This window comes from Pteropus alecto, unplaced genomic scaffold (genome assembly GCF_000325575.1).
Source record: "Pteropus alecto unplaced genomic scaffold, ASM32557v1 scaffold398, whole genome shotgun sequence".
NCBI classification, from domain to species: Eukaryota; Metazoa; Chordata; class Mammalia; order Chiroptera; family Pteropodidae; genus Pteropus; species Pteropus alecto.
Window position 1 is genome coordinate 1,140,534 of NW_006442497.1, and position 15,192 is coordinate 1,155,725.

At 42.5% G+C, this 15,192-nt stretch overlaps 1 protein-coding gene and 1 pseudogene across 1 annotated transcript in view; one reads left to right on the forward strand and one right to left on the reverse strand.

Moving 5' to 3' along the window:
* TEKT1 (tektin 1) overlaps positions 1–9,048 on the forward strand; it is a 19,040-nt gene extending 9,992 nt beyond the window's left edge. Inside the window, exons 5-8 of the mRNA XM_006922218.3 lie at positions 2–122; positions 1,825–2,047; positions 8,118–8,314; positions 8,794–9,048. Of these exons, the coding sequence (XP_006922280.1) occupies positions 2–122; positions 1,825–2,047; positions 8,118–8,314; positions 8,794–9,001 (749 nt within the window). The 3' untranslated portion in view covers positions 9,002–9,048. The remainder of the gene's footprint in view (position 1; positions 123–1,824; positions 2,048–8,117; positions 8,315–8,793) is intronic.
* LOC112471493 lies at positions 3,996–4,114 on the reverse strand (annotated as a pseudogene).
* Positions 9,049–15,192: the final 6,144 nt, after the last annotated feature.

The window sequence follows — 15,192 nt, forward strand, 5'->3', positions numbered from 1 at the left end:
AATCTTGAAAAGGATTTGAAGGACAAGTTTGTGGCCCTGACCATTGACGATATCTGCTTCTCACTCAACAACAACTCACCAAACATCAAATATTCCGAGAATGTCGTGAGGGTTGAACCAAAGTGAGTGGGTCCCTGACTGCTGGCCTGGCTATGCTGTCTTCCTCCCTGCTATGTAATGTCCTAGTGCTTACCAGACAGGCAGGCAAGAGCTAGCACATCATCCTGACCTCAGGCCGGGAGCTAGGAAGAGGCAGGCTTGGACAAAGGCAGGTGCTGAGTCTTGACCACCCTGAGACAGGGCGGAGTCCTTGGTCCTCCAGCTTAGGCCCCACTTTAAGAAAGTCTGATATAAAATCTTTAAAATACTTAAAATTTATTCTTTTACCTATTTGTGTTGAAAGAATCTAAAAACATAAAGGACAACTTAATAATTTCCCTCCATTATTACTCCTTGAAATAACCAATGTTATCTGTATGTTTATACAAACATATGTGTATACTCACACACAAATTTTGTTTTGTTGGCAAAAATGGGATTATATTATGTACCTTTTCTGGAACATCTAACTTACGATTTTCAATTAACATTACATCACAGACCTAACTCATTCTAATTTTTAAACCTTCTTTTTGAGGTAAAACATACATATAGAAAAATACACAAATAATAATATACATACAGTTTAATTATTATATTATCTTTTGCTATATAGCAAATTACCCCCAAACTTAGCTTAAAACAATAAACATATATTATCTCACAGTTTCTGTGGGTAAGGAACCCAGGCATTGCTTAGCAGGTGCCTCTGGCTCACATCCCATGAGGCTGTAGTCAGGCTTTCTGCTGGTCTGTGGTCTTATCTGAAGGCTCGACTGGGTGGGGGTGGGGATCCACTTCCAGGTCAACTCATGTGGTTATGTCAGGCCCTGCCATGTGAGCCTCTCCCCAGGGCTGTCTCAGGACATGGCAACTGTCTTCCCTCACAGTGAGTGATCCAAGAAGAAGCAGGAGAGAGAGTGCACCCAAGACAAAAGTCACAGTCTCCTTTTAACCTAATCCCCAAAATGACATCTAATCACTTCTGTTTGTGAGAAATGAGTCAATAAGTTCATCCCACAACTCAAGGGAGGAGCTTACGCAAAGGTGTGAATTCCAAGAGGCAACGATCATTGGGGGTCATCACAGAGGCTGGCACTAATCATAGTGACCAGTCCTCGTGGAACCACCAACCTGGTCAAGAAATGAAACATTACCACCACCACAGAAACTCCTACCCTATTCCCTCTTGATCGATAACCTGTCTCTCCTCTCCAAAGGTAACCACATTCCTGACTTCTAATAAGTTTGTTTTGCCTGCTTTTATGCTTATTAAGTAGCATCATACACTATCTAATTTGTGCGTGTCAGTTTTCCAATCAACGTTATTTTGAGATTCATCAATGTTGTTATACAGAGCAGTTCCTTGTTAAACTAGCAATTTATTCACTTATTTATATCAGTATATGGACTCAAGGTTTCCTATTTTATTCATCTGTTACTACTGTCATTTATTTTAATGCTCAAATTGTTACTTCATCTTTCTGAGCCTCAATTTTCCTCATCTGTAAAATGGGGGTTATAAAAGTTAGCTCATTAGGCCATTGTGATGACATCTGTGAAGTGCCAGTCCAGTGCCTGGCACAAAGTAGATTTCCCCAAAGTGAAAGTTATTGCCCCTGTAGGGAGGCTTAGCTTCCAGTAGACCTCCAGGAGTTTGTCCCATTCCCATAGCTCCTTCCCAGCCCAGATATGCCGTGAACAAACGCATGGGTTCTGTTTCAGCTCCGTGAGTCTAGAAGACTGGTTGGACTTCTCCAACACCAATGTGGAGAAGGCTGACAAGCAGAGAAACAACTCCCTGACACTGAAGGCCCTGGTGGACCGAATCCTGTCCCAGACGGCCAATGACCTGCGCAAGCAATGTGACGTGGTGGACACAGCATTTAAGAATGGCTTGAAGGAGACCAAGGATGCCAGGGACAAGCTGGCTGTTCATCTGGCCAAGGTGAGCTCCCTACAGAGAACGTGGGAGAGCACGTTCAAGTGTTTCACCATGGAAACCTGGAAAGCCCTTAGGGCCAGGCAGCTGGCTGTGCTTGTGATCTTGGGAATAAGAGTCATTCGCATCTCTCCATCGCAGCAGCAGGCTTTGGGTTTTTGAGGACCAGGGTGGTTCTTGGCCCCACTCTGGGCCTCCTTTGTCACTCATGACTGCAAAGCATATGCCATCTCTTCCCTCTGGGCCTCGGTTTCTCCTTTTGTGAAATATGGAGATGAACTACATAATCTTAGATATCATTTATGACTCTGAAGTTCCGTGAGTTGAATGCAACCAATTTCTCCAAATCCAGTTGCAACTTCAGGATTCTGGCTGGTTGTCTCTCCTGGTTACCAGTGGTGTACTGGTAAAATGGCTCTCAAAAACAAAACAAAACAAAACAAAATAAAACAAAACAAAACACCCTGATTTGTAGAATTTGCTGATTTCCATGGTGTAAATACTTCCACCACAGTTGATTTTAAGCTACCCATTTAACAGTGGTCTTGCAAAGTTCCTGAGTATTTAACCATCAGAGGCCACGTGAGCTTGCTCCAGTATACCTCCCTCCCTCACCCCTGGATCCTGAGCATGTATGACCATCCCAGAGTTTAAACTCAGGGACACTGAGAAGTCTAGTCTAGTAGCACAAGTGCTGGATTTGGACCAAAGATGTGGGTCCAAATCCAGTCCCATGACAGACCAGCTGAGTGACTCACACAGATCCCTCAAGCTCTCGGAGCCTCATACCTCACCTATAACATGAGGACACTAACCCAACTCCTGCATTTTACTGACGATGAAATTGAGACATAGAGAGCAGAAAGGACCCCAGGTAGCAGGGTGCATTGCTGGCAGCCTGGGGCTAGAGCTCAGGCCTGCTCAACTCCCAAAGCCTTGTCCTTCTGCAGCATTCATACTTTGCCCTCTTGAAACCCAGAGTCTAGTTGTCAGACAAGGTTTACTTATGTGATGAGCAGGACAAGCCAGAATGTAATCAAAGGTCATTCTGTGATAATATTTCCTGTCAAAATCTATTGCAAATGTTCATTTGTTAATGCCCATCTGTAATGAGATTTTATATATATTTCATCTTTGAAAATGTCTTTTCATTCAGATAGGTACTGCCAAGCACTGATAACAGTCTATAAACATATGATCATTGAACATATTCATCACTTGGAAGGCCTTTATAGAATTCTGTTAGATTCTTCTCCTTTTGGATATTGGCCTTTTAGCATGTCATTACATTTCAGATTAATCACTTCCATTTGAAGGGTAGGTAGAAGCTCTTCAATTACACAGCTAAGTGGATTTTGAAATATGGAAATTTCCTTTGCACTTGCATTGAGGTCCAAAAAAACACTGCTGAAAGTTGGAAAATATATCTGCTGCAAATATGTGTGGGAATGGAGGCCTTGCTTCTAGTTTTAACTTTTGACAGCACAGGGAGTATATAAAGCAGCTCGACATTACTTGTGATTCAAATCACGTTACTCATAGAAATGACTTTACCACAGTTTAAGCTTTGCTTTTAAGTGCTGTCTTGCCTTGTGATTTTAGGTTGGATTCATTAAGAAATAATATTAAGTCTGCATCAGAAGTTAATTTCCAAAAACCATTCAGTGTTTGATAATAGTGGTTGATGGTGGTGGTTCTTGTTAAAAACAATTTCATTCTTGGCCCTCAGCTAAAAATAAATCATAAGAAAATTTTACTGCTGCTAAACCATTGACTTGCTGAGCATTACAGCAAGTCAGGATATTCAGCTTATATTTCTTTTTTTAAATTTTATTTATTTTACTTATTTTTATTTATTATTATTTTTTATTTTTTTTAGTCTAGGCAACCCTTGGTTGACCTCACAGATTGCAAGGACCTTGTCAGCTTACAATCCCTTATTTTTTATTTTTTACTCCTATAGCACCTGGTCTTCCTAGGTGGTCTCCTGTCCAAGTACTAACCAGGCCCGACCTTGTTTAGCTTCTGAGATCAGATGGGATCGGGCTTGTTCAGGGTGGCGTGGCCGCAGACTCAGCTTATATTTCTGACAAACATTCACAGAACCAATGATGATCAAATCCATGAGAGTTAATGAAGTTCATTGTCGATGCTACTGGTTTAATAATATCCAGTAGTATTATATTTTCTGCAAAGTACTTTCTGATGAATAATACTATGAATATCCAGAGGCTTTAAATAGCATGCATTTCCACAAGCTCCGTAAATGTGTTCAACTAATCCTCTTTCTGCTCCACACATATTTGTGCCATTATCAGCTATAACACTTCTTAGCAGATTTTATTTCAGTTTGTATCGAATTAGTATTTTCTCAACTTTTTGAAAATAGCCTCACCTGTAGTTATTTCATAATACCATTCATAGAGGCCGATTCTTTAGCTACTTCAAACTCAGCACTGACTCCTTAAATAAACAACTGAGCAGCATCAGAACACTTAACTCATGAAGAGCAAAAGAAAACCATCCAAAATCATGTGCCTTGTTTTTAATTGACTATTGATGTTGTTCCCAGTGTCCTTAACTTTTCAGGTAACTATTATTGCAGAAAGACTAATAATCTTAAACAAATTTATATTCTCTGGACACCCTTCCTCAGCTGCTGTGATCGAACATGATTCAAATAACTCACAATCGGTAATCGACTTTCCTTGCTTGGATAACAAATGAGCCACTTTCAACCTTACTTGATTGCAGCCTCATTTTCATTTTTGTGAAGATATTCTGGGGTGATGGGACATTCTGTTTTGAATTTCTAATTTTTCTGATTATTGCTCTCCTGTGAGTTGGGACTATCATGATGATGCATAGTCTGGTAATGACATATGTTGTATTCTTTCAGCATAGCTGTAGTGTCATTGCATAATAAACACAATGTTTTGCTACCTAATTAAAATCTATTACTCACTGCACCTTAAAAGTACAACACATGAAGCCCATTTTTCTTACTTTAGCGTGACGAGTATGTACTGGTAATAAAAAAAATAAGACATCACTGTATGGTGATACACATAACACTTGGAAAGCTGTCAAGTTGTAACCGTGTCGTTGGGATTTCTAGTACTCTGGACAGTAACACAAGGCAAGGAGAGTAATATACACAGTCTGTTGCAGCTTCTTAACTCTGCCATTGTGATTTAAAAGCAGCCATATATACATGAATGAGCATGGCTGTGTTCCAATAAAACTTTTTTTATGGAAATTAAAATTTGAATTTCATATATTTTTCACATGACACAAAATATTATTCGTCTTTTGATTTTTCAACTATTTAAAAATGTAAAAACCTTTCTTTTAAAAGAGAATGAAGAGACAAGCCACAGACTAGGGGAAAATATTTACAAAACACGTATCTGATAAAGGGCTATTATCCAAAATATACAAAAAACTCTTAAAACTAAACAATAAAGAAATAAACAGTCCAATAAAAAATAGACAAAAGATCTGAACAGATACCTTACCAAAGAAAATATACAGATGGCAATTAAGCATGTGAAAAGATGCTCAACGTCATGTCATTAGGGATTGCAAATTAAAACAACGAGATACACTACACACCTGTAGAGAACATTGACAACACCAAATGCAATGAGAACTCTCATTGCTGGTGGTAATGTAAAATGTTACAGCCACTTTGAAAGACAGTTTGGCAGTTTCTTGTAAAACTAAACATACACATATGATTCAGCAAACTCACTCCTTGGTATTTAGCCAAATGCGTTGAAAACATGTCCACACAAAAACCTGTATGAATATTTATAGCAGCTTTATTCATAACTTCCAAAGCTTGGAAGCAACCAAGATGTCTTTTGATAGATAAATGAATAAACGAATTGTGCTATACCTATAGAATGGAATATTATTCAGTGATAAAAAGAAATGAGCCATCAAGTCTCAGAAAGACATGGAGGAATCTTACATGCATATTGCTAAATGAAAGAAGCCAATGTGAAATTCATACTGTATGAATCATACTGTATGATTCAAACTATATGATATTCTGGAAAAGGCAAAACTATTGATACAGTAAAAAGGTAAATGATTGTCAGAACTTCAGATGGGGGTTGGGGAGTGAAGGAGGGATGAAAAAAGAGGAGCATAGGTTTGTTTGTTTTTTAGGACGATAAATTCTGGATGATACTATATTGGTGGATACCAAATGTATATAATTTATACATTTGTCAAAACTCATAGAATGTGCAACACAAAGAGTGAACCCTAATGTAAACTATAAACTTTAGTTAATGATGATGTAACAGTACTGGTTCATCAGTTGTAACAAATGTGCCACATTAACTCAAGATGTTCATAATAAGGGAAACTGTGTGGGGGAAGAGAGGGTATATGGGTACTCTATACTTCCTGCTCAGTTTTGCTGTAAGTCTAAAACTGCTCTAAAAAATCTAGTCTATTAATTCAAAAAAAATTCTTATTTCAGTCTGTACAAAAACAGGTGGCAGATTGGATTTGGCCCATAGGCCATAGTTTGCTGATTCTTGATCTAATACGTGATATTAGCAGTTTTATTTTAAAGAATCTCTATTTTGGATATTTTAAGTATCTGTAAAATTTAAGAAAATTTGACCTGTTTTATTTTAAAGTTATAACAAAATATTTAATTAAATAATTTAGCCTTATGATTTTAGCTGAAATTTTAAGTTTGAAGACTTAAGATATTTACGAGAATTTAAGATTAATTATTTTTACTAGTTTACTAGATTGACAAGTTCTTTTGAGACCTTCAGAAGGCCTTGTTTGTTAAGACAATTCAAGTATTTCTAAAAAGTTTTCTATCAAATTCGCAAATGCTATATATTTGTTGTATATCAAATTTATAAATGCTGCTTTAAATAAATGTTCGAAGGATTTTACCCAAGCTTGAAGTGGGAGCAACTATTAATCAAAATAAATTTAAAGTGATTGTTAACATTTGTTAAATTTAAAAATACTATAATATCTGTGAATTTAACTTAAGAAACGCTTAAGAAATGTTAAGAAAAGGCTTAAAATGCAATGTGTGGACTCATTTGGATTCTAATTTGAACAAACTCACTCTTACAAGAAAATACGGGACAATCATGGAAATATGAAGACTAGCTATTAGGTAATCTTGAAGAATCATTCTTTTGTGGTGTGCGTGTGTGTGTGTGTGTGTGTGTGTACAACGGAATATTCTTCCGCCATAAAAAAATGAAATCTTGCCATTTGCGACAGCATTAGTTATGTTAAAAGACAATAGAAGAATCCTTATATCTTAGAAACATGTACTCAAGTATTTAAGACTGAAATGATATAATATCTGGGATTTGCTTTAAAACAATTAAGCTAGTGGGCGGAGATGGAGTTATAGAAGAAACAAGATTGGCATGTATTGATGATCATTGCTTAAACTGACAATGGGTACCTTAGATTCATTATACTGGCTACTTTTGTGTATGTTTGGAAATTTCCATGATGTAAAGTTATTTTTTTTTTAAAGCTTAAGAAAGAAAGAAATTTTAAGCTAGTTAAATATTAATCTAATAACTCAAGTAACTTCTAACTAATCTTTTTATGAACAAAGCCACCCTCAAAGAAACCAACAAAACTCAGATTGAACTGCTCACACTCTTCAGGCCTCTAAGGGGGCAGAACTGGTGCTAGTGAGTGAGTTGATAAGGAAATAGGCAGCTTTCTGTTCGTGATACACAGGTACTTTGTACCAAGGTAAATGGGCAGCTTCCAGTCGCAGCTGAGGGCATTCTTCAGGGAATTCATATTATTTGAGAAGGAGATGAGGCAACAGTGGCCGGTCACGTTCATTCCGTCTGTGAAGTTCTAAAGCTGGGTGAGTTGCCTTGCCCACCAGCAGTCACTGCTACAGGGAAGAGAGATCAGACTCATTCTGGTGCCCTGCTTAAGTAGAAATCTGAGGTCCTGTTTTCCTAATTTAAATGATCACAGAGACCTCCTAAGAGTCCCTGCTGTTGAGTTTCGAGGAGTACAACTTGGCCTCACCTACTCTAATCCTTTTTGTAAGGTCATGGAAGAGATTGCTTCCCAAGAGAAAAATGTTACAGTTCTTGAAAAAGCCATCCTTGACCAAGAAGGGCCTGCCAAGGTGGCTCATACACGCCTGGAGACCAGGACATATCGGCCTAACGTGGAACTGTGTCGTGACGTGGCACAGTATAGGTTGATCAAGGAGGTTCATGAGATCACCCATAATGTTGCAAGGTAGGCTGGCAGCTGGTAGGTGGAACACCACTGGGACCCCATTTAAACCTGGATTGTGAACAGGGCTGGGCAGATTCTGTGGTGGGTGAAGCCTGCTAGGCATGAGCTCATTTGTATCTATAATGTTTGAGGGATTCCTTTCTAGAGGACAGGCAAGGGACTCCTTTCTAACTCCAGCCAATTGCTGCCATGCAGAAAATGGACGCCAGAGTTTAAATTTTTCTAAAGAAGTCTAAATCCAGACATTTAGGTAAAATGTACAGTCTTAAATGTTGGCAGTTTATGGAGCTGTCTATCTCGTGAATCTGGCCTGTGGCCACTAATTCGAAATCTCTGTCTTGTGGAGGCGAGGGAAGAGGACATGCTTATTTGGCTTCTGCACTGAACACATGAATACATTCCTTCCCCCCACCCCCCCGCCCCCGAAAAAGCGATGCAGAATGATAAATTATTCCCTTATGTTCTTCCTCTTCTCCTAGATTAAATGAAACATTAGCCCAAGCTCAGGTGGAGCTGAAAGGGCTGAATCGCAGACAGCTTGCCCTGCAGGAGGAGATCCAGGTCAAGGAGAACACCATCTACATCGATGAGGTCCTGTGTATGCCCATGAGGAAGTCCATCCCACTGCGGGATGGGGATGACCACGGGGAATGGGCTGGGGGCCTCCGCCCTGATGCTGTCTGCTAAAAGTAGGACTAGTTCAGATTCTCATTAAACCGTGTCGTAAAACAGTAGTACTGAACTCTTATTTCAGGTAGGCAGCACTTCCAGTCAGCCCACCACAACCCCTCGGCCGGGATTCCAACCTGCTCTGGAGCTGGGATTTGTGTGCAAGGCTCTGTGCTGCTGGTGCGGCTGGTGTGGTTGTTGTTTAACAGTTAAATTCCATGTGTTAGCACAGGCCATTCCGAGAATATCACAGGACTTGGGGCTTTGGGGGAGGCGTCCAAGACATTTTAGTTCGGATTCATTTCAATTCAGTAGTTGGACTGGATCCCTTATTCAGACCATGCCCATCTTCTTACTCTTGAGAGGGGATACAAACATTTCTCTCGGCTCTCGAGATTCCTTTTCCCCTGGAAATAATGTGACTGCTGACTTAGACCCAGACCGGTCCACAGGAAGCCTATTCAAGTCTTACAGGACATAGATGAGAGGGGAGTTGCCCCGGGTCAAGAGTCCCCTTAAGCCTTCCTCAATGCCCGAATGTGTCTCTCTGGACCTCTTTCTTCTGGGAGAAATGAGGACAAGACAGGGCCAAAGGGCTCTCCAGCTCATAGAAATTCAATCTAGTTATAGGGCTTGAGGAGCAGCAGGTAGGCCAGGTTGCTGTTCCCTGGGGTCAGGGGGAACAGAGGGATGATGTCTCTGGTTCCCAGGTTGGAGTGGGGCTGAAGGGAACTAGGGAGCCTGCATGTCAGCTGTGGGGTGGGTGGCTCTGGCAGGAGGAGCTCTGAGTGACACTCTGGGAAGGCTAGAGGTGCCAGCACCGACAGGGCAGGGGTGGGGGCAGCTTATGGGGGGTGTTTGGCATGTGTACAGATCCCAGGGACTGCAGTCTCAGGATTACCAGCCTGGGAGAGAGGGAGGCAACATTCTGGGCTCCACAGCTAAGTTTTTCCAGCTTCTGGGAGAGCATGTCTGTTAGCACCACCATGCAGAAAGGATTTCCTGATCGCCTTTTCTTTCCTGAATATAAACAGTGAGTATGAGTTTAGTGTTGGTTTCCAGACCAGTTAGTAATCATTCAGAATTTTTGTTTTTGTTTTTGTACTTAAGTAACGGTAAAGGAAGAGAAAAAAATTACTCTCATTCCTGCCACAGATTCAAATTGTCACCAGACAATTAACCAGAATCTTGTCATCGGCGTGAGAAAGAATTCATGGACAGACAATGAAGGCGCTGAAGCGCCAGCTCAAGTTTATTGAAAACAAGAGTGCACTCTCAGATGGGAGAGTGGGAAAGCATGAGAGGGAGCTGCCCCGCTTTTCTTGTGGGGCGGGGACTTTACTGACTTTACTGGGGGTGGCACATTCATGGTTCTGGGTGGTCTCTTGGAACTTCGGAGACACCCCTTTTCTTACCCGTTTTTGTCCTTACCGAAATGATGTGGTGTCAGGTGCATGATGGGTACAGTGTTAACCACAATGTTAATTTATTATAATAGCCGTATAATGAGGATAGGGTTAGGTTAAGGACAAACAGGGCTTGGCCTGCACATATGTTCTTGTGGGGAAGAACATCTGTGTTTCTGGGCCACGATATCGTGGTTTCTGAGCTCTAAGGGCCCAGCAGGGTTCATGGCAAGCACATTTGTGTCCTTGTGAGTTCCTCTCTTTTCTGCTCATATCTGGCGATCTGCCTACTCTTAACAAAATCAGTGGGTAAGAAAGCAGGTTCTGAAGTCAGACATACCTCAGTTCAAGTTCTCCAATAGTTCCTACCTCACAGTGGGGCTGAGTCACTGTGGGGCTGAGTGAGATAATGTATGCGAAGGGCTTCACACAGAGTGTGACCCACAGGGAAGCAAGTGTTCAATAAATATGAGCCATTTTTAATACTCCCTACCCCATACCCGCATAATTTCTATGCAGATGTACTCATGGCATAAGCTCAGGTTCATTGCAAGTAGTTTTCCATGTTGCTATATCATCCTTATAATTATTTTAATGGTTACATATTACATACCTCTTTAAAAGTTTTCACCAAGACTGTTTCCATATACCTACCATTTTTTTTCAAATCAAGTTCTGCTTATAGCTGGCTGCCTTCTGCTGAGTCACAGCAGCTCAAGAATACATCTGCGTGATTGTCAAAGGAAGACCTTTGCTGTGGGAAACTGCCCATTCATTCATTCATTCATTCATTCTGCTAACACCTACCGTCTAAGTGCAGAGCTCACCTTCCCGATGCCTTCCACATATGGAGCTGCTTCCGTGCTCTGCCCTAACATTCGGTTCCCTAATACTTATTGGACTTCCAGTTGGTGTTGAGCAGAGCGCTGGTGGCCTGAGATCAGGAAACCTGGATTCTAGTTCTGACACTGTCAAGAAAGCCCCTCCCCATCTTAAGGCTCCTGTAAAGTGAGAGGATTGGCCTAAATGTCCTAGAGCCCTTCTGATCTTTGATGTTCCCTTGGGGAACAAAGGCACAGAGACAGTACAGGATTTAGGCCTGACTCCCAAGAGGTTTAAGAGATTCTTTGCTGTCGTCAAGGGCTGTTCCTAATCTGGGATGGAGAAACCCTCTTTAAGGCTGGGAGCATCAGCTTTGTGCGATCTGGGCTGTGACCGGCCCGCCCAGATACTGAGCATCACCTCTCAGGTGCTGAGCAAATATGCAGCACTCCCCATGTCCTCTCTTCCCCTTGGGAAGTCTCTGGTGCTCTTCTGCTCTGGCTTGGAAGAGTCCCAGCTCAGAGGGCAGACCTTAGAGTTTGTGCTAACCTCACAGGATTATGAGGCCTGTCCCAAAGGATGTGGCATTGGAATTCTTCCAAGTAGCACAGACTTCAGCACACTGGGAAAGTCTCAGGAAGGCTGGCCTTCCCAATAATCGATCTAGGATCCTTCTCTGTTCTGTGGGTTCTGTTGACTGCACTTGCCCTTACCCAGAGGCTCACATCCCGTCATCTTCCTGTGTTACCACCTCTCTGGCCTGATCTGGGGGTGCCAGAGTTGGACTCACTAAGGTCAGAGCCACCCTCCCAGGAGACCAGGATCATATTTGGGTAACAGTAATGACCAGAGTTTTTACATCCTACTGTCAACAAGTACAGGCACCTGAAGCTACAAAACCTACAAGAAATTAATAGGAACTCCGAGATTGTATTCTGAGCTCCCTGCCATATGAAACAAAGTACTGGTCATGAGTCAAGCTCATTGAGGATGAGGACTCTCTGGTGGGGAGGAAGGTCCGTCTGTGTCCAGAAAACTGGGAGAAACCCAGAGAGACGGTTGTATAGCCATGGGATGCAGGCGAATTTAAAGTGCATGGAGAAGGGGCCAAGGCCCGAGCCCTGGGAAACACCAGCACTTCCAGGCTGCGTGACAAAGAGTCCCACAAGCAGACTAAGAGGGAACATCCGAGGGGCTGGAGGAAGCCCAGGAAAGCATGGTGTCACAGATATCAAAGTAGGAGAATGTTTCAAAGCACTGGTGGTCAATGGGTTGAATATTGCAGGGCATCAGCTAAGAAAGGAAAAACATCTTCTAGATTTGATTATAGGCAATCGCCAGTGACACTTTACCAAAGGCAATCCCAATAGAGTATCGGAGGAAGTCAGGCATTTGGACTCAGGACTAGGAACTTCCAGTTCCACCAGGCCGCTCTCTTGAACAGAGGAGATGTAGGTTTTGGAATATGGATGACGACAGCTGTCTGTCATGTGGATGTGAAACAGAAAGCCGGTTTGCAGCCAGAGAAAAAGTGGGAGCTGAGGCACCAAGAGAAAGAAGGAAGAATGCCCTGCAGCTCTCCCTTCCTTGGCTCCAGGCAGTTTCTGAGGCCCCTGGGTTCTAGGAGACACTCAAGGACCTACATACAGCACTTCCTTTTCTGCTCACTGACTCTCAGTGGGTTTTCCGTGACTGCCACTCAAGAGAGTTGTAACTCACAGGCCATGTTGCTTGAATGGATGAGTGGGCTAACTAAGAGGAGAATGGGAGTGGGGGTTACCCCTGAGAGGGATCTTGATGGGTTTCCAGGGAGTGGCATGGCATACACAAAGTCAAAGGGTCTCAAAGAGCCAAATCTGTTTTTAGGGGGAACTGGGTATGGGTTCCTATAAAGCATGTTAACAATCTCAAAGCAAAACCAAGGAGGACTTATTATATAACCTTGTAAAATGGGTATACCATTGGTAATCCCAGCAATTATGACAATCATTAACGTGTTGAGTGCTTATGATGAGTTATTTATACTAACTGTTATTATCCCCATTTCGCAGGTGGGAAAATTGAGGCCTGCAGGGGGGTCACACAGATAAGATTCAGACCGACTTGCCAGGAGTTGCATGGCTAATGAGTTGCTGATGCAATTGGATCTCAGATCCTGAAACCAGAATCTGTTGCCTAAAAGTATTTTTACCTGAAAATTTATCCATGGATTTTGGCAAGCCTTTGTATAAATGTAAAAATTAGAATGAATCTGATCTACTCCCTTTCATTGGGCAGGTTTTACTTGTTCTTTAGCTGGGTGGTTATATTCTCTGTAGAGAAGTTAATACAGATCCCAGTGCCTCCATCAATGGCCCCTCCACAGAAACCATTTGATTCTTCAGCCAGTCAGCAAAAGTATACTCAGATCTATTGCACATCAGGTCTGTGTCACTGGAGGGTATGTGTACATGTGGTCATTCATTTATTCATTCACATGACAAATACTTGCTGGGCTCCACTTTACAGTGCAGGGACTCTGCTAGGCACTGAGATTAGAGGGTGAATTAGACAGAGATCCCTGTCCTTTTAGCACTCAATCCAGAGACAGGCTGCACACAACAAAGTCATTTCAGATAGTAGGAAGTGCTATGATGGAAATAGGGTGATGTGAATTGAGTGACAGAGCAGGTGGCTACTTTAGATTGTGTGTTGAGAGAAGGCCTTTCTGATGAGCTGACACTTGAACCTAGATAAAGGTAAACAAGAAGGCGGCGGTCATATAAGTAATCGAGGAAAACACTGTCACCTGACCTTTTTAGTGAACAGAGAATAGGCCAGTGAGGCTGGAGGAAAGGAGAAAGTAGTATATGGTGAGCTTGAGGGTAGACTGGGGTCAAATCATGTAAGGTGCTATAGACCACTGTCAAGTTCAAACCAGCTTCTGGAAAAAGGCATGTATGTGGCTGGGACCCCCAGGGGAAATTTCCAGGAGGTAGCAGGAGACCTGGTCCTCTAGCCCATTCACTGAAATATTCAGAGTCTGAGGGTGGGGGGAGGGCAGGGGCCAGCAGGGGGTCAATGATCTCTCCAGCCCACCTGCACCCTGTCCCTTCTGTCTTCCACCTCATCAAATGAAATTGGCTCTTCTCCGAGTTTCCTCGACCACCACGAAACCCTGGTCTTCCAGCGGGTGAGTGTCCAGCCCTCTGAAGGAAGTGGCCAGCTGATACTAGCTCCTACCTGCCAGGATAGTTTCCTGGCACTGGTCTTGGCTGAGGTGGGGCTGTGGCAGCCAGGAGGTGGTCAAGGCTGAGGGGAGGAGTGGGACTAGCCCCAGAGCCAGTGGGGCCTCAGTAACCCAAGGCTCAGGGCCTCTAGACAGCTCTGGGAGCCTGTCCTTGCTGGAGGATACAGTCCGGACTCCAGCCCCTGCCAGGGGAGCCCTGTAACTTGCTTTTTTCACTTAGTATGCCTTGAAGGATGTCCATACCAAGACATGAAGATACACTTCGGTCTTTAAATTGCTGCATGATACAGAATTACTGGGGTTTATGTCACCAATTCCCAAGCTGGTGGACTTCATAGTTGATTATAATTTTCTGCTATTACTAGTGGTCCTTCAGTAGACATCTTTGTCAGCTCTTCTTGAACCAGTATTTCTCTAAGGTGGTAGAGCACGTCCATGAGACTAATAAAACCGTAAATTAATCCAGCCAACCTATCATGTAGGTGAGTGACAAGATTAGGCTGTGACTTAGAAGGGTCCCCCTGGGGACAAATTGGAGGGAAGGGGATTGCATAAATTCCTTAGGAATGACTTTGGCTGACGAAGCACAAAGGCCTTGGGGTTAGACATGCTTTCGTTCCCAGTTTTGCTGGTAACTCATCTGGGAATGGTAGGTGAACCCTCTCCCTTCCCTAGGCTTCATTTTCTTTATCTGCGAAGAAGAGACATAGGGAGTGGTAGTGAGAAAGGCTGGTGAGGTGGTTTGTAAGGTT